At 39.4% G+C, this 27,538-nt stretch overlaps 1 protein-coding gene across 1 annotated transcript in view; it reads right to left on the bottom strand.

The window, feature by feature from the left end:
- Positions 1-26,781, bottom strand: part of LOC149284626 (monocarboxylate transporter 10-like) — a 50,790-nt gene extending 24,009 nt beyond the window's left edge. Inside the window, exons 1-2 of the mRNA XM_089496470.1 lie at positions 26,535-26,781; positions 21,776-22,228 (exon numbers count right to left, since the gene is read on the bottom strand). Of these exons, the coding sequence (XP_089352596.1) occupies positions 21,776-22,228; positions 26,535-26,781 (700 nt within the window). The remainder of the gene's footprint in view (positions 1-21,775; positions 22,229-26,534) is intronic.
- Between the last annotated feature and the right edge of the window lie 757 nt (positions 26,782-27,538).

Genomic DNA, 27,538 nt, shown 5'->3' with positions numbered 1-27,538 from the left:
TGCGGGGAATTTGGATTTTAGTGCGCAACTTCCACTACTTCACTTCCATCTGCCCCAACAGGGGTTAATATATCAACAGAAGAAAAACAGGGCAAATAAGCACCACTGGGTAAGCTTAGCCTGGAGTATTATCTTTATTTTATTGCTTATTTGCCCCATGTTTCTTCTGTTGATATATTAACCCCTGGTGGGCAGATATAATTTTTTCGGGATCTATTAATTATGTGCATTCTTGAATTTTTTTTTATTTTTTTTGGATTGCTGTAATATTTGATTTATTGCTTGTATTGTCCATATATTTATATATATATATTGATATTGTATTATGTATTATCTATTTTTTTTGTCTATTTATTAAAGCATATATTTTCATACCTATTTTAGCGCTGTCAGTTTTTCTATCACGGGACAGAGTGTCATATAGGAGGTATAAGGGATATCAGGGGGCACAGTGGCATCTCTGGCATATAAATAAATAAATAAATAAAAATGGGCTGCTCAGTCTCAAATGCCCGGGCCTATTTTTTGTCCCAGTCCGGGCCTGTATATAACATATATCGGTAAACATTTTTTCTATATATACATTGTTTTCATTTATGTCATTTATGGTCATTTCCAAGGATTCATATGCCATCATTATTGTTATATCATGTGTACAGTAATTGTAATTAAAAAAAACAAGGACAAGGCTGTAAAAAGTTGCCTAAGTTTGGCAAAAAAAAAATGCAGGTAATTGATCTAGAAAGTATGCACTGAAATACATTTGCATTTCAAAACAGTCTCAATCTTAGCCTAGATTACTGATTTTGTTTTTGCGGGCGTCACGCGGAGACAAAGCCTTCAAGTAGAATAACACATCACAAAATAACAGTATGTTTAAATGTCAACTGCGAGCCACAGTTATCAGCTTGTTTGTTTGTTTTAAGCTGTTTCGCTTTGGAAAGCAGCAAGCTAGTCTTAGCCATCAGTAAATCATAACGTAGACATTATAAATGATGTCCTACTGGCCCATGGGCTCTGATGGCCCATTTCTTTTTAAAGTCCCAGTTTGGACACTGAAGTGTCTTTCGGTAGCTTTATTTACAAAGGGCTAAAGTAGAGACATGGTTACCTGTCAGTTTATAGACACGTATTTTTATGATCTGGGTTTTACACGTTTTGTGCACCCAGAAATTTATTTCTGGTTTCAGGGTTATTTTTTTATTCTAGGTATGGTGTCCCAATTAATAGAATACATTTTTTGTAGAAAACAAGTGAAAAAATGGGCAGCACTGCATTAGAAAATAGGAGATATATATATATATACCGTATTGGCTCGGATATAGGATATAATGAAAAAAGTTTCTGCCCCCCCCCGGGATATGCTGCCACTCTGTCCCGAAGATGTACCCCCCCGAGATATGCTGCCACTCTATCCCCCCCGAGATATGCTGCCACTCTACCCCCCCCCGAGATATGCTGCCACTCTACCCCCCCGAGATATGCTGCCACTCTACCCCCCCCCGCACAGGATCCAGGTCTGTTGCAGTGCTGCGAGGGATCCTCCTCTCTGGCAGCTGGTGAACGTCTGCGCGATGCATGTAGACAACCTCCGCTGCTGCTGACCGGTACTTCCGCCGGTCATGTCACGCCGGCACTCGGGGGTTGTGTTCACCGGCTGCCAGAGGGGAGGATACAGGTCCCATGTAGCGCTGTTGGGGACCTGGATCCTAACCAGCAGGGCTAAATGTAAGAGAGAAAAAAACAGCGGCCTGGCGCCCAGAACTGAATGTCCCAGGCGTCAGGCGATACGAATTGCGCATTCCTTTGCTAAACCCCGATTATAGGCCACTCCCCCACTTTAAAGACTTAAAATAGGTGAAAAAAGTGGGCCTATAATCGAGCCAATGCGGTATTTAATTTTTACTTATCCAGAGATAAAACACCCTCCTGAATTTGTAGTCACTTCAGAGGGCAAAACGTTCTAGGCCCAGAAATCAGTGAGAGGAAAAGTAAAGATATTGTGTTATTTACTTTATTTCAATCTGCATATTTTATTTAGTGGCACTAAATGTGTATGTGTATGATGACTTGTTTATTAGTGTACTGATGTACTCCCAATCCCATTACATAAGATTCTATCTTATACTATCTGCCTAGCAATTATGTCATCTTTATCCAGTACACATGGATGCAGAAGAGTTAAGAGTCTGTCTGTTCTATTTTATTTATTTCCATAATAAGGCCTGTGATGCTCTTAAACCGGCCCTGGCAATGTGATCCAGACTAAACAGAAGAAAAACAGGTATTTCATAGTCACATGGAAGTTGAAACCAGGTGAGTACTTCACTAACATTACTCCACCCTCCAGCATCAGTTGAATCTATAAGCTTTAGGTACATATGGCAAGATCAAAGGATTTAGAGACCATGGCCTGACGTTCCAGAAATGAAGTCTGCTTGCAACATCTGGAAATGATTGCGGTTCACCAAACATTAAACCTTCCTAGAGCAATGATTGGTAAAAGTATATGGGATAAAGCCCTACAGGTACATCTGGAAACCATAAGGGTGACTTTATGATTGTGCTGAGCAAAATGTCTAGGTACACAGGCACAGGGAATGCCCCATATCTCTACACAGATGCATAACACTTTAAGAAATATGTTTTGCAATACATAATGAAATCTCTTTGTAAGGAACTGTACCAAAAATAACAGACCACCTAATTTTTAAGACACTTCAAATATTTATATAGTTCTTTAATTTCAAGGTTTTTGGGGAGTGCGGTATCAGTTGGCTGCCAAGCTCTGGCAAAACTCCAATTTTACTCAAAGTTTCTTTCTGAAATGATCTGCTGATAACAAGCATTGTGTGTGAAGCGGCACAATCAGCCACATGGGTATATGAGCACACTCTTTTATGTGCTTCTTATGCATGAGCTGGGGGGCGAGGAAAGAGGGGAAAACATGGTAGGGTGGGTTTGCTGTGTTTATAAGGCAGCAAGAATGTAAATTTATTGGGGGTGTTCGGTTATAAAATGCATATGATGGCTGGAGTGTCCATTTAACCGAACTCCTAATTAGGTTGACAAATACATTAATGTGCTCCACAAGGGAAATATGGTGTACCAAATCTGATTCTTGGAATATAGCTTTCATGAGAACAGCTAAGGTAGTAACATAATATTTGAACAGGGTTTTTCGAGCACCGTTAGGTGCAGTTATTGGGGCGACATAAGTAAATAACTTAAGCCTTAAGATCTCGTGCCACTTTGTAAACAGACTCCTGTGTGAGCCTGTGTGAACGGCACACAGCACCATTCTTAATTGGTCTCTATTAACCTTCACTAACAAATGTGTCAACACTATGGTGAATCATTAATTTAGTCAATATAAGCTTATGGCAGGCACAACAGATGTGCGCCTTGTGATACCATTCCCAAGCAAGACAATCAACAAGATAAACAAAATCCACAGGAAACCATTAAAGGGGACCTGATTTCCCATTTGAAAACTTCCAAAAACTTTATTTTGACTATTGTTTGGTGCTACAAGCATGACCACCAACATTGTTTCATGCCAACGTCTGTAGCCATTAATAGATTTTCACACCTCTCTTAATTTCCAGTTTATGCTCCCACAGTTCTCTCAGTAGCACAGAATCACAATGAGAAAGGGAATAATACCTTTGTGACTTTAGTGACCACGCACAATATCATTACCACTGCAAAGAGTGAAAACTATATATTTTTTAAGTACACGCATACATTTAGGTAAACCCAAGGAAAGTATCTCCTCTTTGTGTGCGCAAACACCAGGAAGATTTACTACCCTTGGTTGTGGTGTCACAATTAACAACTCTTATCTGCGGTCATTGACGGCAATCTCCATGCAATAAATAAATCATTCTTTGAACATATTGAAGGAGGGAATGGGGTCATAATCAACTACATTCACTAATTACACAGACATATACAGGTATGTGCAGAACACTAAAAACAATATACTGCACATGCCTCATGCAGGGTATGGGGCACCTTGTTTCTGAGCTTCCTTGCTTTCCCCTGCGTGAAGTTTCCTCGATGCAGAGTTCAGGGCATGTCAATGACATAGGATGTGTGAAAAAGATGTAACAGAGATGTAACAGAGAAGAATATGAGGTGAGTAGGTAAGGGTGTTTGATGTAAAAGTTAGTTACAAGTACAGGATACATGTGAATCAGAATAAGAAGAATATATGTATGAGGGTAACAGAAGGTATATGATGGCTCATAAAGTACCCACATATGAGGTTTTCCAGGACACATATAAATTTCACATATTGCTGGTCAGTACAGGTAAAGTGCTGCCCTGCGGCGTGTGAGATGCTTAACTTGAACATATATACCCATAATGGGTGTTTAAAGATGAAAATTTTTTTTTTTATGACCATCTTTATATTTCTGTTCTAAGGATCTGCATGATTATTCCTTCCTTAAAGGGACACTCCAGTCATCATATGCACTTTAATGCATTTAATAGCCTTTACATTTTTGTGGTGTCCTTTTCGGAGATGTATGGGGGGATTCAGCAGAAACCCCCCATACGCATTTGCCCCTTTCCCGACTCCCCAGGCACCAGTTCTCCTTTAATACAAGTGTATGCATTCCAATAAACGTAATTAATGCATCTGGGCTTCAAGACACATTAATGGGATTAACCAAAAGAAGGCTACTGCATATGTATGCATAGTTTATAAAAGGTGGCAGGCACTTCAATCAAAAATATAACAAAGTGAGACCATTTTTATTTGGGAATTTTGGTATGCCGTTGTTTAATTAGCAAGTCATAATATCCTAAGGTCTACTCAGAGTGATCAATACTGAAAAATAAAATACAAGCAATTTCCTGATTTATTCTTGTTAAACTACTTTTAGTGGCATTTAGCTTTGTAAAACCTTGTTCTGAGCCTACGGCGTGTTAAAGCCTCCCCACCGAACAAGACACGGAGTACCCATTAGGGGCCGGATATCAGAAAAGCTATAACCACTAATATATGTCTTTCTGGTCACCTTTGACAACATGTGGTTACCGTTGATAAGTTTAATAGGGATAAGCTGATAAATGTGCGCATTCACTTAAAAGATAACAGGCCATTCAGACCACCGTTTCCACATACAATGTTCTTTTTTTGCAAAGCAAATCTGTATTCAGTAGTATCAATAACATACATAAAATATAAACATCAAAAAGAACAAGAACAATAAAGGGTTAAACTGTGATGTTGGACTTTCTATAGCATGTTTAATGTTACAAAATGTTGCATATTTTTTACCATCTGCACACACATTGTATGAACTGTTATGGTATGTGCTGCTTACAACATTATGGCTCCATGGAGAGAAAGCAGATGCTTTAACTCTTTAGAGCCACAAGGCAGAGCTGGACATCAGTACATCTTCCAAAGCTCCAGAAGATAAAGGCTACTTTGGATGCAGTGTGATTTAATTTTGCCTTGTGCTGGCAGGCATATTCACTTGCACTAATACATTTTAGCAGTAAAAAAGTGATCATAATGAAGAACGTTTATCAGCGACTGGGGGGGGCAAGATGCAAAAATTTGTAGTAAAAAGAATAAAATCCAACATAATGAGTTTTTTATGAGATGTTTTATATTTAACTCTCTGCGTCTGTTTTCTGTGATAAGCGTGACCAGACATTTTTTGAGAGATATGCATAGTGGTAAACAGCTAGGTATACAGCAAAGCGTGTCTTCTTCCCATTGTAAATCAAGGAAAGTAATCAGAAGGAGGGTTAAGGTGGGAGTGTGTACGTGGGCAGTAACACAGCTATTTGACAAGCCACATTATCATTTGTAACAGCCTGGTTTACAAATGCACTGCATGACCAATGTGAGTTTCAAAACAAGGCTTAAAGGGACATTCCACCAATAAGAGTGTTTCATGCTTTTGTTTGGTCCTGCTTTGCGAATGCATGAAGGGATTCTGAAGGATCCCTCCTAAACATTTGTCTCTTTCCCAGTGCACAGCTGGAAATGCGTGCGCACATGGAGCACCCACCACCAGCTCCAGTGATGGCTTCCACAAGAGTTCCAAGGGGTCCCCTGACCCACGCACATCTGCAGAAAGTGACCCCACTGATTTCAAGGGGAGCTCGTTATGCCAGTGACCATGGCGATTGGGTATTAAGGTATTCATTTGAAAAAAATCCTTACAAATCCTTACAAAAATGTACGTTCTTCATTGGTGGGTCTATGCGACAGAAACAAAACTGCCAGATATACCAGGCGTGAGTCCGGATCTACATATGTAGGCGCTACGTAAACATAAGTCAGGGTCGGTCTGTACTGTTGCTTTTGCAAGCAAAATATCTCCATCCCCGTCTTTTTTGACACAGTAGCAGGTACTACATAAATGTAGTACCTGCAGATCAAGTACTATTAATCAATAACACATTTGATTAATTCTCACCGCTGTTTGTTTACAGTGCTTTCTATCTATACCGTATGTCCATCAAAAACTTCAAAAATAAGTCAAGGTCAACTTATAAAAGCCAATATTTGACAAGTGTGAAAGGACCTTTTATGTACACAAAGTATAAAATCTTCCTAGCCAGGAATCTTTGTAAAGGCTGTTCTTTTTTCCACGTCTAAAAGGTCACATAAACAACCAACAATCATCGGAACAGCAGCTAGGAGGTGATTCTTTATCATTATGACATAAGCCTCCATTAACCTTCCATCACTCGAAAACTGGTCCAGCAATACATCACAAGGAGCCAACATAGCGAAAAATACATATAACATACTCAAAGGAAGCAAAGGAAAATATAATGTGCAGGCATGAATATAGGCTGCCCTGTACCATTACATATGGATGCATTTATAAATGTCTACAGAATAACCATAAATTAACAAACCAGCCCAATGTACAATACTTATGCATGTAAATACATGGAGGATGCACACAAAGCCCATCTATGAGACATTACACTACATATCATGCGGTAGGCCCACATAAAAGTCCCATGACTATGCTAATAAAAGCCATTTTTCCATCTAAGGTGCCCCTGCTTTTGAGCGCTATAACCATATTGTTGCTTCTCCGGTTTGACGCTTCGGGTCGCGGGAGCGGGGTCCTGACATGCCCCACTTCCACCCATTTCCCCTTTAAACGAGGGTATAACTGGCATCCTAACCCCACTCTAAGGGTTAAAGCTGGTGTTCCACATATACCTTTGTAATTAAATGTGCCATCATTCTCAGTGCCAAACCTTTGCCAGAAGGTATTATTTAATTATTTTGCCTCCCTCTGATTTTTGCCATGAGTGACATATGACACAGAAATCAGACAAGGGAAGGTTGTTGCCATATAAGCCATTCAGAGGAAAGAACAGGATGGCAGATCTGCATACCACTGCTAAGCAAATATTGTTTTGTCTAAGTGGAACAGCACCTTTAACTTGTTCTCTGTCTGAGTGCATGTTAGGCCTTAGACAGTTCTCTAAATAAACTCTAACTCAGGTTTCTTTGATAGGATCTAATTTTTCTTATGTTCATTTATACTAATAGTTGCCGTCTGTAACATAATTCAGCTTATCATCCTTTATTCATGTATTTTTCCTGTACTTTTATTAATCATTCAGCCCATCTAGTCTGCCCACTTTCTGTGGCCACAATAAAATGTCTGCAATCTAAAATGTTAGCTTCTAGGTTTACTTCTGCTCTAATGTATATACATGCCAATGTACATATAAAATAAAAACTTGTTGCTATAATAATCACCAATGAACATCTCTCTCTCTCAAATATATATATACAGTATATGCATATATATATATATATATATATATATATACCGTATTTGCTCGATTATAAGACGAGGTTTTTTCCAGAGCAAATGCTCTGAAAAATACCCCTCGTCTTATAATCAGGGTCGTCTTATAATCAGACCTCAAATAGGTCTGATTATGAGACTAAGATCCAGATCCCCCGCAGCGATGCAGAGGACCTGGATCCTCCTGTGTTAATCCCCCCCCCCCCAATTTACCGGTGCTTCTGAGTCCCCGGTGCTTAGTCCGGGCTGCGTGTAGAGCTCTACGCGATACAATCGCGTAGAGCTCTACACGCTTCCCGGACTAAGCACTGGGGACCCAGATGCAGGGGACCTGGATCCTCCTGTGTTAACCCCCGACCCAACTTACCGGTGCATCTGAGTTCCCGGTGCTTAGTCCGGGCTGCGTGTAGAGCTCTACGCGATACAATCGCGTAGAGCTCTAAACGCTGCCCGGACTAAGCACCGGGGACTCAGAAGCACCGGTAAGTTGGAGGGGGGGGGCATAACACAGGAGGATGCAGGGGACCTGCATCCTCCTGTGTTATGCCCCCTCCAACGTACCGGTGCTTCTGAGTCCCCGGTGCTTAGAGCTCTACGCGATTCGCGCGGAGCTCTACATGCTGCCCGGACTAAGCACCTGGGGCTCAGATGCAGGGGACCTGGACCCTCCTGTGTTATGCGCCCCCCCCAACTCAGAAGCACCGGTAAGTTTGGAGTAGGGAGGGGGAGTGTTAAATGTGGGTTTGAGGCATTTCTGGAGGCAGAGTGCTCTGTGAAATGCCTTTTAACCCCTTTAATGCCACTCTGCCTCCTGAAATGCCTTAAACCTCCCTATATGCCACTCTTCCCCATAATATGCCTTTTAACCCTCTAAGTGCCAGAGTGGCATATAGGGTTAAAAGGCATATCATGGGGCACAGTGGCATATAGGGTTAAAAGCCATATTATGGGGCACTGTGGCATTTAGAGGGTTAAAAGGCATATCATGGGGCACAGTGGCATATAGGGGGTATAAGGCATTTCTGGGGCAGATGTGCATAACTGGGGGACAGGTTGGAAAATAGAAGGAAATAAAACCAAAATATTTTTCTCAAGCATAGCTTTTATTAAAAAAAGTGTTTAAATGAATTAACATTTACTGGTAAAACTTTTTTCCTATAGGGTCGTCTTATATTCAGGCTTTTTCTTTTTTTCCTAAATTAATATTAAGATTTGGGGGGTCGTCTTATAATCAGGGTCGTCTTATAATCGAGCAAATACGGTATATATGTATATATATATGTATATATACGTTATATGTTTGCCCACTGCAAAGGCATGATCTGTCTATAATTTTAATGTTTTTTTTTAACAGTGAAATAAGTATTTGACCCCTTTGCAAAACATGACAATCATAGAGGTCAGATGTTTCTTGTAGTTGGCCACCAAGTTTACACACATTTCAGGAGGGATTCTGTCCGACTCCTCTTTGCAGATCCTCTACAAGTGATTAAGGTTTTGGGGCTGAGGTTTGGCAACTCAAACCTTCGACTCCCTCCACAGATTTTCTATGGGATTATGGTCTGGATACTGGGAAGGCCACTCCATAACCTTAATGTGCTTCTTCTTGAGCCACTCCTTTGTTGCCATGGCGGTGTGTTTTGGGTCATTGCAATGCTGGAATACCCATCCACAACCTATTTTCAATGCCCTGGCTGAGGGAAGGAGGTATACACCCAAGATTTGACGGTACATGGCCCCATCCATTGTCACTTTGATGCGGTGAAGTTGTCCTGTCCCCTTAGCAGAAAAATAACCCCAAAGCATAATGTTTTCACCTCCATGTTTGACGGTGGGGATGGTGTTCTTGGGGTCACAGGCAGCATTCCTCCTCCGAACACAGCGAGTTGAGTTGATGCCAGATCCTCCCGTGTAGTTCTGGGCAGATTCATCACCGTTCTCATGATCATTGAAACTCCACCAGTGAGATCTTGCATGGAGCCCCAGGCCGAGGGAGACTGACAGTTATTTTGTGTTTCTTCCATTTGCGAATAATCACACCAACTGTTGTCACCTTCTCACCAAGCTGCTTGGCGATGGTCTTGTGGCCCATTCCAGCCTTGTGTAGGTCTACAATCTTGTCCTTGACATCCTTGGACAGCTGTTTGGTCTTGACCATGGTGGCGAGTTTGGAATTTGATTGATTGATTGCTTCTGTGGACAGATGTCTTTTATACAGGTAACAAACTGAGATTGGGAACACTCCCTTTGAGATAGTGCTTCCTAATCTCAGATCGTTACCTGTATAAAAAAACATCTTGCTGATTGATAGGGGATCAAATACTTATTTCACTGAATAAAATGCAAATCAATTTATAATTTATGTGAAATGCGTTATTCTGGATTTTTGTTGTTGTTATTCTGTCTCTCACTGTTCAAATAAACGTACCAAAAAACAAAATTATAGACTGATCATGTCTTTGTCAGTGGGCAAACGTACAAAATCAGCAGGGGACCGAATATTTTTTTCCTTCACTGTATATATTGTACACAATATTTAGAAAACATACTGCCAAGTCTATATAAGAGAACAAGAGTCAGTGTGTTTTTATACATTTGGGAATTTATACATTTTTTTCACTAACAAATTTAGTGTTGATGTTGACTTTTGAGAAAGAAGCATATATAAAAATATCCTTTATGTATGTGTATGTGTTATTTTAACTTAAACACAGGCGCCTGTGTAGGCATATATCAATGGACATAGTGCTATACATATTAACATTTATGTATAATTATATAATTGGTGCAATTGGTAGTATTTTAAGATGGCTATAAATTTTATGAGCTATATGATTTTTTTTCTATTATCTAATAAAACCACAAATTTCCAACCAAAAATGTCTTACATAAACTGTTACTGGGAAATGTGTGGATAATGAATAAAGAATTGTATATTCCTTTGCAATCACTGGTATACATTTAGCAAAAAGATGAAAAATCAATACTGTGGAATTACGATACTTCTGAAAATATGCTAGTTATAAACCAAAAAACACACCATCAGCATAAAATAATAAAGTGTCTCGGCAAACTGAACCACATGACGCTGATCTCATGGAGATTTACATGCTGTCAAATAAAATTAAAATAAAATTAACATGGACAGTGATAAGACATGCAGCATGTTTCATCCTGATTTTTCTAAGCAGCTCTGGGAACAGAGAAGCTTAATGATCCAAATACTAATGGCCTCCAAGCTTTGCATTGCAAGAAATCAAGTAAAAAGTTAAGCTGGACATAAATTCATTCTTAGATTAATTATCAATGTTAAATGGAGGAGGGCTTATATAAATTAAAAAGGGAAATGTAGCCAATATACATCTATATGGTCCATTTAGATATATGCAGATAGATAAAAATGTTATAGAAATTCAAGCCTAAGAGTATCTAAGGATTATTTGATCAAAAATAAATATAATATGTTTATACCCCCCATGAGAACAGCCCCCTAGCTTCCATACCTTACATTTTTTTCTTTCCTATTTTTGTACCTCTGATATGAGGCTACCTAAGACTCTGGTCCAAGTAATCAGAAAATAAATAAAGAGATATTTCTGTAGTGCACACATCTATTTGAACAGTTGGCTACTAAGTGAGCAATAACAATATTCCTTTATCCCTCAGTACTACAAATGACCAATCAAGCTTTGACACTCTCTCAAAAAAGTTACGATCCTAACCCTCTTGTTCGTCCTCATGCAACATGACGGGGTAACTGAGATCAGTTTGACTTTTGGCATAAAGACATGGAACAAATGTAAGGGGCTTACTGTTTTATCTAACTCACAATACACTTCTCGGAGAATAATCGCTTGTTTAGATGGTTCAACAAACCTAACAAAACTAACTGCTTGGAAATTAATCTTCCATGACAAATTCAAGCAATTACCTATAGATTAGTCTACAATGACTCCTTTATCCCGTCAGTGAGCTGACATAATAAGGATTAGGGATTCCCATTCTCCCATTCTCTTTTTCGGCTTCTGTTGCAAGACATTTCATTGCACAAAAAAGTAGAACCAGTAAGTTGGTAATTTTATCATTTGGTCACAATGCACAAATACAAAAATAATTTCTGTGCTCACAAAAGGCCAATCCACTAAATCCATGAATCTTCTTCAGGCTTCTGGGAGTTGCAGTCAACAACTACTAGACAACTGGTTGACAAACATCACTGTTACCAAGATGATGCCAGATGACACATTACTGTCTTTTTAAAGCACATCTGTATCATTCCCATTGTGGTCATGGTCAACTTTTTTGAGAATCAAAGCATTTTGTCAAAATGAATCCTTCAAGCAACCAATCAGTCGTCGGACCACACGGGATGAGGGCAGCTGCAGCTTCTACCTCAGGTAAGTCTTGTTTTTGTTGTTTTTTGAAGAATGTCAGTATACTGTCCCAGTAGCACGGGTTTCTGTTTCTGCCCTTCATGGTCATTTTGAACATTTAGGTTTCCCATGCTTCATTAGATCATGCCAGTTTTTTCAGTTTGCTATTCTAGCAACTAATTATCTTAACTGCTTCATTTGACACTGTGACAAAAGTACATTTAATATAAAAAGGACAAGAATTTGATGTGTGTGACCAATAAAATCTACCTACATTTTATTAGAATCCTCCTTTTTTTCTGAAGTGGTTGCTATAATAGTATTAATAGCTGCCATCAGCTGGTTAGTAGTTGATTTCTAGCTGAGTGCTATGTCAAACGAATATGAGTCTATACACTTGGGACTCAGGAGCATGGTTAGAGGCAAGGCTCACGACAGGACCTTACCTGTCCAGCCACCTTGTGATGTGTCGAGGCAGAATGCTGGGATATGATGTAACATTGTGACTCTCCAAACATCACAATGTGAATACATGGGAGACAGCAAAAGCTAATAAGGGGTATCTTCCACAAACATTGCGGACATGTAAAATAATTGAGGTCTGTTATTTTAATGAAGGTGTCTTCCACTAACATGAATGGTATTTTACCTAAAGAAAAATTAAACTTTAAAAACTTTGTTTTAAGATATTGTTCTTACACCCTTGGTGTCATGCACATGGCCAGTGTTGTAACCTTTTGTTCACTATAGCTCTTTTAGGCCATCCATCTTGCCCAAATATTTAAAATATGTAGCCCTCCAGCCAAGAACTTCAATCCATACACACTGCTTTGTAAAATCACTTAAAAGCACTAAGGAAATGAGAGGTCACATTACACTCATGTGGCCATCACAACACTATTATGCTGAATCAAACACAATAAAAATGAATGTTCCCTACACTTATAGCATTATTGGAAAATCTCTTCCATGTTCTTACTTTAACTCCAGAAAACTGACTAAAGAAATAATCGAGTAAAATGTGGTGGTATTTATCCATGCCTGGAGCCAAAAAGTCACTCATATGAAGTGGTCAGAGTCACAGTTACAACAAATGAGGAATATTACATGGAGACTCTTGGCCCCAATTCCTGTCAGTGAAAAGATTGCTATATATTTGGATTAGTCTTGTCTGCAGATTGTAGAGGGCCCACATGTTAATGGACCTTCTTACTCCACCAGTGACAAACCTACCACTGGTTATAGCAGATGGGGCCAATAGGTTGCTCTCCAGCTGTTGAGGAGATACAATTCCCATGGTGCTGGCTAGTTTCGTACTAGATAAGGAGCTGATTAAGCATCATAAGGGAGTTACAATTTCACAATAGCTGGGGAGCTATGTGCTCGCTAACCCTAATTTGAAGGCTATGATGTGTGTGTTGCAATGAGTTTTCGACCAAAATTAATAGCGTAGCACTTCAACAAACACTTTGCGATTGCCAAAATGAGTTCATTAACAGAGAAAGTACCATAAATCATGTCCTTAGCAGTTAACTCAAATGCACTTGTCTTTAAGCTCTCTTAAGAAGCAGAGAAAAATATGCCTAATCACAAAAAGGAAAACTTAGCAACCATTTAAAAAGGATATACCATCTGATTTCTCCTAATGCTGTTGAAGTTTACTCCTGTGTTACAAAGATGTGTTACATAACATAACAGATAGTCTGGCACATCTATCCCATGTTCCTTATGTTACATATGTCCAATCGGCCAGCCAGCTGGCATATTTTGGTAACAATGAAGGGTCATTTAAAAAAAAGTGCTGTTCCTCACAGACAGAACTTATTCTGCTATACCATATGGAAACTGGCTAGAAATATTAATGTTCTAAACCCCCCAAATGTTTGGGTAAAGTTTTTGATATTCAACGGCGCTAGCTCGTAGCAAATCATTAAATTAATCTGGCAGCTTCTGTGGTATGGTCCAACACAGGCAGGCTTATGAACAAAATAAATCATGTGGATTATATACAAAATAATAGTCTCGCTCCAAACGTTTATTTTGTCTACAGGGGATTCTTTTAATTTTTTTTTCTTTTTTTGCTAGTCATTGGAATTGATACAAGTGTTGGCTTAAGAAACCTAAGAAGTGAAACAGGAAGACCAAGTGTTTTAGGAAACACAAAAGAAAAGAGACTGGTTGGGAGGAAAATGAATGCAAGTGAAAGACTGTAGCGAGACGTAAAGCATCAACTCAGGAACTGTTAACAATGTAAAGAGATTGGTGAGGAAACAGGATAATCAGAGCTGGGGAGGGAGGAAAATAAATATACTCTCCAAGAAAAAAAAATATTAATATAGTGAATCAAAATAGAAAAGGAAATAATCGGACAAACAGGATGGCATGCCTGCTGTTTAATTCCTTGAATGACTGATGTATTAAGACGCAGCAAAAAGCTGGCGATAAGCCAGACAAAAAGCAACAAATGCCATTCATCTTTAAGATACAGTAAAAGAAACATTATGAAGCATGCATGAACCTCATTCATTTACCTTGAAAGGGACAATCCAGACATCATATGCACTTTAATGCATATGAAGACTGAGAGGTCCTTTTAACTTTCCGTACTACATGGGGGAATTCTCCACAATGTGCCATCAAGCTGGAATAGGTGGACAATGGCAGTACAATTAACTGCTAGTGTTCACTGCAGGACTATAAATACAACTGAAACAGTCTGAGGTATGGTGTATTTTTGTAGGAGTCTCTGCTCTACATCATCAAGCATCCCCTAGGTCCTACTTTGAGAAGGGTCTCTTCCTTAATGCAGCAGGTGTGTTGCAACTCATTGCCTACTGAGCAGTAGAGCACCATAGGATCTTTATTTAGCACAATGCACTGGCTGTGTCTCCCTAGGCCTGTCATGCTCAGTGTACCAGAGGAGATGCTGGTGCAGGATAGGACACTGTGTCCCCACTAGAGAAAGCCTGCCCTCCAGCAAGTTCCCCCTCAGGTTGAGCCTTTTGAGTTGAGCGGCTGTGTGACTTTCTGATGATCCTCCAAGACCAGGGCCAGACTATAAGGGTTCACACACAGGATATTAAAGACAAGCCGAGGTCAGGAAGCCAGAGTTCAGGGTAATCGATATATATCTGAGAGCCGAGGTCAGGAAGCCAGAGTTCCAGTTAATCAATATATCAGAGCAGGGGTCAGGAAGCCAGAAAACAGGTAGTCAGGGGGGAGCCGGATCAAATAAATAGGATCAATAACAGATAAGTCATTAGGACAGAACATACTATGGCAGGCACAGGCATGACCATCAGAGGGCAAACTAGTGTGTTACTGGGGTTTATATAGAAAATACCACACTGATTGAGAGGAGAACACTGAATATATTAACAATAACACATGCAGCTCTAGCTTTGCGTGTACCATAGCACATGTAACATGGTGTATAGCTGCACCCCACACAGAGATTTTCAAGCTCTCTGGCGCACTGTTTCTATGTAACTGCTGCGGTACATGCCTGCGATTCTGCCAAGTTTACAACGGAAAAGCTTTGGTTGGGCCCGTTTTCAGTCTAATGATAGATTTGCACGTCTTTCTGACAGATTGTTTGAACTCACACTTTCATATCATCTGCCAGGTGTTCACTGTCTTACATTCAGTATGTTCTAAGGTGGATTTAAGTTGTTAGACACCCAAAAACACAGTTCTTTGTTTGGGCTCAAAAACATTGAAGCTTCCTTTTCCTACATATTTCACCCAACCTGGCACCAAAAACTTTGCCGGGAGTGAGTTTTGAGTCACTGCTTTAATTCCAGCCATAAAATTATGGTAATTGTCTATTTATTACAAGATTATAATTACTTGCTTTGATCCTGAACAGGTTTCATTTTTTATGAGTTGGCAACATCCCGATTTAATACATATTTGAAACATCTATATGATTAATATTTGTTAGAATACTAAGTTGCTGCATAGGTTTGCCAAATATGTGATATTGGGTTATTTAAATAACTAAATGTACCAGTACATACATTAAAATAGGAAACGATTAGAATACATCTTTTTATATGTATAAATATATATATATTTTTTGTTTGTTTTACTAAATACAACACAAGACACTTGCGTAAACTGTACTGTTGTGTGAACTGAAAATGATACAACTTTGTTCCAGGTAACCAACCTGTGGGTGTAAATGGATACCCTCAATTTAGCAGATGGAGTGAAAGCAGACTCCTGGGTCATGCTGTTAATTGTTTAATAGTCTTTATTCTAGCCTTGGCTACATATGCATTCACATTTTCCAGGGAAATCAAATAATGTTATACTTAAATATGTTATCAGTGTATATGTTATCAACATGCTGTGATATTCAAGGGTGAGGCAGGTGAGGGCAGGAACCAAACACAATGCATGTCAATGATCTCACAATGAATGATCTTAACAATTAAAACTAAAGGCCTTAAAGAGGAACATCCACCAAAATACTGTTCATACTAGTTTCAGGTTAAAAATAAGTATTCAAAATATTATGCTGGGTTTTAAACAGTTCTAGTTTTTGCATTGATGCCTATTACCCATTTGTATGTGTTCTAGTTCTGTTATATCTCAATCTACATCCTGACGCTTTATAATCAGAATGACTCTGTCTTAATCACCCAGCCAGACTCTCTCTGACTAGTGAAGGTCTATGGAAGAAGAGACTTCATTGCCATAAATTAGATCAATGTGGTGCTTGAGTAAGGATAGTCATCCAAAATATCACATGACTGACAACAATGGCTGCCTCCGGTCTATTGGAACAAAATGAGATAAAATAGATTTTTTTACATATCATTGTATTTTACGCTCAAAGAGAAAAAAAATATTTTCATGGGAAAAAGTTTCAGTCCACATTACAGTTGCTGCGGATGCACAGAACATTTTAGGATGACCCACTTTTCATATCAATTGGTGCTTCCTCAAAGCTCATTCAAGGCTGCTCACAGGCATTTTTTCCAGCATGGCCTCCATTTGTCCTAGCACGTATCTCTTCGTTCCAAAACAAACTTCAAAGTTTTAAGTTACATTCTCCCATCCTCCTACCGGCCAGTGCTTTCACCGGTATCGCCAGAATGGTATTTCACAATCAGAACTCCAGAAAAGTTATGACATGTCATAAACACAGATCTTCCATTTGCCACGCTTAACACGAGCTTTAAAACTAACAAAACTCTTAGCAAAGTTTTGTTTTTCCAAATGGAGATCTTTACGCTGCAGCTGTTCATGTGGCAGGCTGGACAAGAAGCAGCTGTCAGCAAAAGCTGAGCATTGTGGGAGAGGTAATGTCCAAATCCACGCTATGCAACATCATCTACTCGGTTCACATGTTAAAGCTGCATACATTGTGTGTCCTAATCGCTTAAACATGTTACTGTGTAACATATAGATAAGCATATAGGTTTTTATATCGGTTAAAGAGAAAGTCCCTATGCTCTCTATGAGAATAAAATATAGTGCTGTATACAGTAATATAAGTTAGTGTTGACAAAAACCTGGTTTTATCTATTTTTTTCCAATAAACCTTCTTTTATCTGCAACCCTAAAGTCGGCCATTGTTGTCAGTCATGTGATAGTGTGGGTGAGTTACCCAGCGCAATCACATGGCTCAGTGTTTATGGGGATAGTAATGAAGTCCGTTGCTCCATAGACTTCCATTAGTCAGAGTGTTTGACTGGTTGATTAAGACTGAGCCATTCTATTATTTACCACAGGCGGTAGGAGTAATTATGAGCCGGGGTGTTCGTCTAGCAGCTGCACAAACTAGAAAAATGTAAAACATTATAAACTCAGATGAGAAAACCTCTCCAGTCCCAATTTATAATGTGCTATTTACTAAGTGTAAAGAGTCTGCTTTCTCTAGCTCAGCACATGCCTTCAGGTGGGGTTAGACTTCAGAATCAGGGCATTTAAATTTTCTCTCTAGCAGCAGGGGCAATCCTGTTATTTTACAAGGACTTTAAATAAAACAAAAAAATGCAATTTATCAGTAACTAAGACTAACTAAAAACAGATGTATATAAATCCATGGATTATAAATTCAGCTCTGTACATGTTGGTCTGGACAATTACATCAGATGGGAATGATGCCAGGATATACAATCCCCCAATCGTGGCATACCATGGCAGACTCAACTCCAATAATCCCTACACCAGACTCGGCATACTCACGCCAATTAACACTATATATCTCTATATATCTCCCCAAAATAGTTTTTTTCTTATCTTTTTTTCTGTCCATCAGAAATATATACTGTACTTAGACTGCCTTAAATGGAAAAATTTTTACAAAATAACAACCAAGGGTCACAAGTTTAATGATTGTTAAAATAAAACATAGTTTACAATCAAAGTGCATCATGTCTTTATATGATCTAATGGCAGCATTGAACAGAATGATTGAAGGGCAACTCATCTTCCATAGCTGCAGTACAAAATATTCAATGTACACAAAAAAAAAATAAAAAAATATATATATGTATATATATATATATATATATATATATGTATATATATATATATATATATATATATATATATAGACACCATATAAGCACACACTGGTGAGTGCATGAGTAGCATGAGGCAATGCTACCAGGGTGTGGATAGCTAAAAAGTACACCCCAAAAACCGCTGGAGACGTGTGATAAGTGGCAAGTAGAGTTCACACACACAACTGAGTGGTGTAGAATAGTGCACTCGTGACTTAACTCTCTAAGTGCCAGACTATATAATTAAAAAAAGAAAATAATAAAATTAATCGTAGCACAGCCAATGAGAACCCGTTAAATGTGACTAATGTCTTTAGCTATTATAATGAGCTTGCTGGTGATTTGGTGGAGAGTGGAACGCTATTATACGGTGTACATATTTGTGGTAGAAAAATCGGAAATTACTACGGTAAATTGTCCATTTGCCTAGTTTATATTTCTTTTTAGAAAATGAAACCGCTGTTTCCTTTAAGACAATTTATTTGGATAGGATTCTTAATTGATGTCATTTCCCATGTGACCAGTCCATACCTAGGCACTACTTACATTTATTGCCCTTATTTAGTCTACGTTTTACAAATAATAATTTTACAAAAGTATTACATCACCTAAAAAGGGCAAAATGATATCATGCATTTTTTTACCTATATCCAGAACCCCTATGTTTTCTATTATCCTTTCAGAGGAGCGAGCAATATGCCTAAATAGTTAAATGTATTAAAGCCCAGGAGAAAATCTCATCAGGCTTGTGTTTTATAAATATATATATATATATATACCGTATGTTCTCCTTCAATCTGGGAACGTAATTAAATTTACAGCAGAGGAGGGATGCAGACAAGGAATTTGATGACTGATGACATTTCCATAGCAAACAGATAAAAAGAGAATCATTACCAGACTATCATTTATTTAAAAGTCAATTCACTCCATAACACAGTCCAGTACAAACAAATATTGTTTCAGAAAAAATAATAACACGAGTGAGACTTGCATTAACTTAAGTAAATACACAATAATCTCAAAGAGTAAGAGTTTTTTCGTTTTTAGCGACCGCAGAGCATGTGGTTCCTTTTGAGTTAAAAGGCTGATGTCATATAAATATATATATATTTTATTTTTTTGATGGAATATTTTTGTTTCCAGACTCTGACTGTATAACTGCTGCAAATGTCCTGGTTTGCACCTACTTGCTTGTGGCTACATGTAATACCCTTGAAAACTGGATTCATATGTAAGGCATGTATTCATACATTGGGCTCGCTCTGAATGGAAGCCTTGGACGTCTGCTTACTTTTCTGAGACCAAAAATAAGGACAAAAAGAAAAAGGTGTGTGGGGGAGAATTAACGTAATAACAAAAAAAAAGTACCAAACCCTTAAATACATAAAGGGAGGGGAATTTTTTTTAAAAGGAAGAGAAGCGATAGCGCTAATAACCTAAAACTAGAGGCTCAAGTGTAGTTGGTGATAAGTGGAACTGCCTCCCAGCAGAGGTGGTAGAGGCTAATACAGTGAGGGAATTTACACATGCATGGGTTAGGCGTAAAACTTTTCTGAATCTAAGAAATGGCCAAGGTCTGATTAAAGACAAACTGTCAGACTCAAAGGCATAAAACGGCTCTGCATACCCTTGGCCTTGTGACACCAAAACGGTTAAGCCACTCCAGTGTCTGATAAGTAGCGATATATTGCTTAGCACTGCAGTCCTATGATGGATGCTTTTATTGCTTTGTACTTGTTTACGGCTGTTATGCACCAATAGTAATTTCGCAAGAAATAAATTGGTAAGATATATCCACTTACTCCTGTGATCCTTACAAAGTGTCCACCTAAAGAATAATATAAAAAGTCCACACCATTGACTCATTGCAGTTGGGGGGGTTCAAGTCAATCTCCATGACTTGTTTCTGTAAGTCAATGCTTGTACTGCGCTCCAGAATATGATGGCGCTATATAACACAATAAATAATAACATTATTAAAGAATCCCGTTTTAAGTGTGAAATCTTGCCTCACTCCCTTTTGCAATGGAATATAATCCGTATTCTGTGCTGTTCTATTTTGGCACTCGGTTCATTTCTGTTGGAAGTATTTATGTGCCGAGTATAAGGAGCAAAGCCCGTGCCTCCCAGGCCTGCACAGAGCCCAACAGATCAATACACAGAAGGGAAGCAGATACTGCTGACCATCCGCGGAACAAAAGGCTTCCCGCAGAAGCAATCTATCTCTTCCTACCCCGAGTGGGGGCAAAAAAAGAGTATTACTCCCTGTATAGCATATGTTAGTATCTAAATCAATCCTAGCAGCTCACACCGGCTCCGAAACTCAAATCTAAACACCGTCTAAAAATAAAACCAGTCTAAATATTGGCTTGAGACTTTTTGTACTGTACTAAGTAGGCGCATGAGTGGAGGAAGCATCAATTAATTCATTAAGATACCTGAGGATGGATAGATAGATAGCATTTAGTTACAGTAAGATACATAACAATGTGTTTTTAATATGTATGTTTATAAATACACACACATATTTAATACAGAAATTATGCTTATATATATATATACAATGTATATAAATGTTTATGTATATATAATGTATATGTAATGTAACTTATGCTTATATAAACATGCATATATATATATATATATGCATAATTTACATGTTACATATACATACTTACCTTTTTAAACGTATAAGATCAGTCAAGTGCATGACAATTGGATGTTAATCAGTAAATCATATTTGTACAGATCAGAAAGTTGGGCTCTGGTAGGGTAGCCATTGTACAGGGCTGCAGAATAGGAAGGCGCTATATAAAACGATATCATTGTTATTATTAATAAATAATATAAGCCTGTGTGGCAGTAGGTACCTGAATGGGTACTTGTTGCACCTCTATGGCCTTCATCCTAAAGTGGCAGCTACTGACACCGCTAATATATTTTACAGAATTAAATAAAGCGAGAAGTAACTGTTTGAGGGGCACATTCAGCTGCAGTTTGTGCTCAGAGCTCCACTTGGTCACTCTTTGCACTTGTCCTGCGTGGGCTCCCCAGCAGTACTCCTTACCTGTCTTAAACATCAGCTGAGGGTCATCTGCAGATCCAAACACCTCGATCAAGGAGACAAACAACACCCCGCACGCGTTCTGGATTCCGAAAACCGACCCATTACACCACATGGCAGCCAACATGACAATCCATCCCCATCCTCCTTCAGGGGGCTCAAACTCCTTGCCCTCCGCAGAGGGGTCCAAGGGGTTCTCTGGGTCGCCATCACTGGTCTTCTTCTCTCCATCCACCAGCCCTGAGCCCCACTCCCCATTCTCCTTCTTCTCTTTCACATTGAGGGGTGAGCTTTCGGCCGCCACCGCTGCTTCATCATCTTCTTCTACATCTTTTCTACCTTCCTCACCAGGAGGCTCTTCATCTGGGGCACCAACAGGGTCTTCTCGTGGGACATTAGGAGGCAACTCTTGCCCACCCAGCGCTCCCTCACCATGCTCTCTCTCTTCTGTCATCTCTATGATTTGCAGCAGAAAGGGTAGAGGCAAAAGCTAATAACAGGAAGAGGCAGCTGCAAAATATGTTCTCATGCACTGACACCGATCAGCTTTCTGAGCCGCAGCATAAAGCAGTCCTTGTGCGTATATCTAGATCGACATATATGTGGAAAAATATAACTTGCCCCTTGCTTTATATGACCCCAGATTGCCGGCAGCCGGCTGTTACAGACCCTGAAGAACTGAAGCTTTGCCTCTTTTTCTTGTCTACCTGCTTAGGTCCTGCCCCCTCTCGTGTCCTGGCTTCTGTCACCTCGGACACGCTGGTTGCCTGTTGACTTGATCGAAATCCCATGTTTTTTTTAAGGGGAAAAACCTCTGGACTGGGCGTGTCTGCCGGCGGAGGGAGGTCCCAGAGAAGCCCCGCCCCTCTGTGATAGTGTCTGTCACTCAGAGGAAAGGGAGGATGTATACTGTATGTGGCGGGGAAACTCTGAGAGAATGGAGAGTTACAGCGTTCTGAGGGCATTAGCTGAAGTATTGTGAAGAGGAAGTGTATTGAGCACTTAGAATGTGCAGGAAGTGTCATGTAAACTAAACCCCTCCAGCGCAGAGCTCAGTAATGCAGGGTCAGCTGTTATACCCTCAAGTTATCAATATACTTATTCGGGTGTCCCTTCTGTGTGAAGAATGGGGGTGAAAAGAAAGAAAAGCCATGTCCATTCATAGAATATTGTGCACTGTATGATTCCTAAAAATGCCCTGCATATGAGGCGCTCAGCGCAGGCTGATACTCAGGAAGCATTCCTCAGAGAATGGATGGGCTTGTAGTTGTGGGAATGGTTGAGGAATACCACACGAATGGCAATGCCTCTGGCATGGTGAAGCAGGCTGGGGTTGAATATGGGCTGTGAGGGGCGAAGCTACACACAGAAGAACTGCCATTTTTTATATTTAAAATTTGGACCATATATCTTTTTTGGGGGGGTTATTGGTTATATGTTCACGTTGATTATACTGAATGGAATGGTCCCTAAGAAGGCTGGGCAGCTTTTTGTCAGAGGAGAGATTTATTCTATAGGCCTCCTCGGGTACCAAAACAGTTTTTCTTGTGCCTATGGTACAAATTGTACATAAAAGTTGATATTCTTGCTTTTCTTTTGTTTTTCACTTATTTAACTATAATCTGTGATAGACAGTAATCAAGACATTACTAGCTCTCGTTTTTTCAGGACAAGAAGGGCTTTCTTTAGATGACATTGTTTTGATTGTATCATATTATTTACTATTAAAAAAAGTATAAAATATAGTTGAAAAATCTATAAAAGGTAATGAAAAAACCTGCTAAATAGATTCTACTATTTGTCCTGAGTTTAGAAATACCCAATGTTTTTATGTTTTTTTGCTTTTTTCTACACGTTATTGGGCAATAAGTACAGGTGGCGTTTTGCTATTTCAAAGCCATTTTTTCTGAATCTGGTAATTCTTCCCCCCATGTGCCATTTCGGGTATATTTGAAGCCAGCCAATGCAATTTACCCCATCAAGTCATATATTTTTGAAAACTAGACAGCCCAGGGTATTCCAAATGCTAGTATTTTAACCCTTTCAAAGCACTAATTCTACCATCAGCCTTTGTCAAACTTTATGGTAGTAATTTTTTTTGCATTTGTTTTTCCACAAACATTTTACTTCAGGTATGAATAAACAGGTTCTTGTATATGTCACTATCACAAAACACCTCAATATGTGTTCAGCAACATCTCCTGAGTACAGCGATACCTCACATGAATGATTTTGCCTGGCTGTTTGGGGGCAAAAGGGCCACATTTGGGGCATGCGCATTTTTCAATGTTGAACTTTGGCATTTGGGGATCCACTGCCCATGCCCTATTTGGTACATCTTTGAGCCGGGCCATTTCAGTGTGCTCAATAAAGCCATATATTTTTGAAAACTAGACACCCCAGGGTAGTTCAAATGCTAGTATTTTAACTCTTTCCATGCACCATATCTACCACCAGTCTTTGTCAAACTTTGTGGTAGTCATTTTTTTGCATTTGTTTTTCCACACACATTTTACTTCAGGTATGAATTAAAAGGTTCTCGTATATTTCACTATCACAAAACACCCCAATATGTGTTCAGCAACATCTCCTGAGTACAGCGATACCTCACATGAATGATTTTGCTTGGCTGTTTGGGGGCAAAAGGGCCACATTTGGGGCATGCGCATTTTTCAGTGTTGAACTTTGGCATTTGGGGATCCACTGCCCATGGCCTATTTGGTACATCTTGGAGCCGGGTCATTTCAGTGTGCCCAATAAAGCCATATATTTTTGAAAACTAGACACCCCAGGGTATTTTAAATGCTGGTATTTTAACTCTTTGTATGCACACATTTTACCACCAGAATTTTTTCAGTTTGCAGTAGTATTTTTCCCCCACACACCTACTTTATGTATGAATTTACAGCTCCTGGTTTATGCCGCTGTCACACGACACCCCAATATGTGTTCAGCAACATCTCCTGAGCGCAGTGATACCCCACATGCATGGGTTTGTCATTTTTTGGGGGGAACTAAAAGGCCACATTTGGTACGTGTGCATTTTTCTAATTGGAAATTAGATGTGTGGCCATCCTTCCCCCCGTGTTATTTGGGACATTGTTGAACCCGGCCAATTCAATTTACCCCATCAAATCATACATTTTTTTAAAGTAGACACCCCATGGGCATTTAATATGCCAGTATTTTAACTCTTTCCATGCAAGAATTGTTTTAAGCTAATATGCCAATTTTAGGACTTGCTCACAAAAGTATATTTTTTATATATATATTTTATTTTATTTTTGCCTTTTTTAAAAAAAAAAAAAAAATTTCAACTTGAAGGTTCCCCTGATAGTGACATGAGTGGGAAATTATTTTTACATTTTGCTGGTTTTTTACTATTTTTTTCTAATTATTATGAATTTTATTTTTTCATTTATTTTTACTAATCACACTGATTAGAAAGCTGGGCTCCATTGACTTGCATGGTGGATGCAGTACTTATATTCAACCTGCAAGTGGAGCCAGAGTTCTCTAGATGGTCTGGAGACCATCTAGCGAACTTTTTCACCTTTATTGTTTTTTTCCCCAGCCTCCACCATCTTGCAGATGGTGAAGATCACCGGCAGCTGCGGCTGTGACCGCTCTCCGGAGCTGTCACAGCCCATCGAGAGGTAAGTTTTGGTGTCGCTGGATGCCTTCTGATTGAGGCATTCCAGCAACACCATTTAAGTTTAGGAGGCGACCGTTGAGCGCCTCCTAAACGCTTTTAAAACGGGCGTCTGCCACCATACAAGTTGTTTGTAGTGTTACTGTTCTACAGATGTAGGCCCCCAGGCTTCTTCATGGATTATGGATCTATGTGTTTTGCACATAAATATACTTGGATTTTGCCCTCTTAGTACATACTCACAATGTGTATTTACCTAGATAATTGCCCAGTATAATGGCCTTTTGTAACACTTTTCTATAGGAAGATAGAAAAATCTATTAAAACTGTTAGCATTTTTTCACAGGAGAACGATTAAATATTAGTTCTAGTACCGTGTAACCGACCCAGAACTTGATATTGAAAAACTTAATACAGTTATCTTATGTGTTTCCAATGAAAGCATAAGTAACTAGAAAAAATTGAGTTTGCTTGGACTGATTTTATTCATACACTAGACATACATTTCATATACAAGGCATGCTGTGACACAAACATCAACAGCTTCACCATGTATACACAGGCACATGATTTGAACAATCAACATCTTTCACATCACAAACACTCATACATTTGTAAGTACTCTACTGTGTTGCAGCATAGCACCAACAATCATTTACACGTTAGTCTGTAACATATAAAAAAGCAACAGTAACGACCTGGGGTTGAGGGAATTGGATGAGAGATGGTGTGGAGGTTAGTCTTCCTCCTTGAGACTGTCAATAATGGAGTAGTCTCTAAGCAAGGTGAGGATCAGCCTGCGACATTCTTGGACAGTGATCTGGCAGATCAGGCAGTTCCTGGCAAACCAGAGAACATCCTTAACCTGGTCAACCTGCTTGAAACATTAGTTCAAACCTTTTCTGCTTCTGCATCAGGGAACCCTGGAATCTGCGCCATGAGGTCTCGACTGACTGTAGTTGGCTGTCCAGAAGCCCAGGTGTTAAGCATGTACTGGGCCTCAGAATTTCTGATGGCAGCCCTGGGTTGTGGTGCCAGTGCATGTAGGGAAACACTCCTGCTGTTGCTTCTGCAGAGAGGGAGGAACAACACATCTAAACAAGAAATTACTAGAAGATGTGTTGGTTGACCCCTCCAAGTCTGGCTCATAATCTAAATCCAGTTCGTCGTTGTCATCAACAATATTGTCGATGACCTTATTCTTTTCCACTTGGGCACATGGTGGAGTAAGATCCACTCCTGTTGCAAGAGTAGACTTTCCCGTTTCTTCCTTACTTTCTTCTGGATCAAAATGGTAGTTGTGGTACTCTGAGCAAGAACGCTTCAGCCTACCAAGGACTGGTGTACCAGTGGTCATCTGACTACTGACACCTGCGGCCAGCTCTGCCCAACCCAGATTTCCATTTTACTCGCTGGTAAAAATGAATACATAAATTAAAATCTATTACCCTACTCAGGAATTTCACACTGTCCAATGCCTCATTTTGCAGTATGGTAGATGAGTAATAAGCATCAGTCTCAGCCTCTACTAACTAACTGTTACTGACAACTCTCATCAGTCTGTAATTGTTACTGACAAGTTGAAATGGCATCAGCACACTTATATTTCTGAAGAATGTTTCTTCTCCATGTGAATGCTGATTGGCCACAGTGAAAAAAGTAAGGAATAAACCCCACAGGTTTGTTGAATCCAACAATCACAGCGCTAACATATGATTTATGAGATCGTGCCCCCCCCATTTTATTGGCTATTGTATTTTTTGTTTGGGGACCCTCCTTGTTGATTTCCTCAGAGATTTGTATAAACGCATGAATCCGGCAAATTACCTTAAAAAAATGTACTGTGGGGATCTCTGCTACAGATATGGAGCACGTTGGAACAATTTGGCAAGATCTCTTACCACAAAATCGATTTGTCCAAGACACAGGCCCTGCCGGTAGGTGCTGAGGAGGAATATTTGTCAGTGTCCAAAGAAATATTCCCTTTTTGATTGGAGGTAAACGTTTATTGGATTTTATCAATCCTAACTGCAGCTTACAAGGAAGGCGGAAGCGGACCTCACAAATTTAGGGGATCTTGTTTATGAGGGGTCACTAAGATCATTTGAAGACCT

This window comes from Sceloporus occidentalis, unplaced genomic scaffold (assembly GCF_023333645.1).
Source record: "Sceloporus occidentalis isolate IW3139 unplaced genomic scaffold, rSceOcc1.0.p SCAF_90, whole genome shotgun sequence".
Taxonomy (NCBI): Eukaryota; Metazoa; Chordata; class Lepidosauria; order Squamata; family Phrynosomatidae; genus Sceloporus; species Sceloporus occidentalis.
Note: the sequence above shows the minus strand (reverse complement) of the source record. Positions and strands in the feature narration are given on the sequence as shown.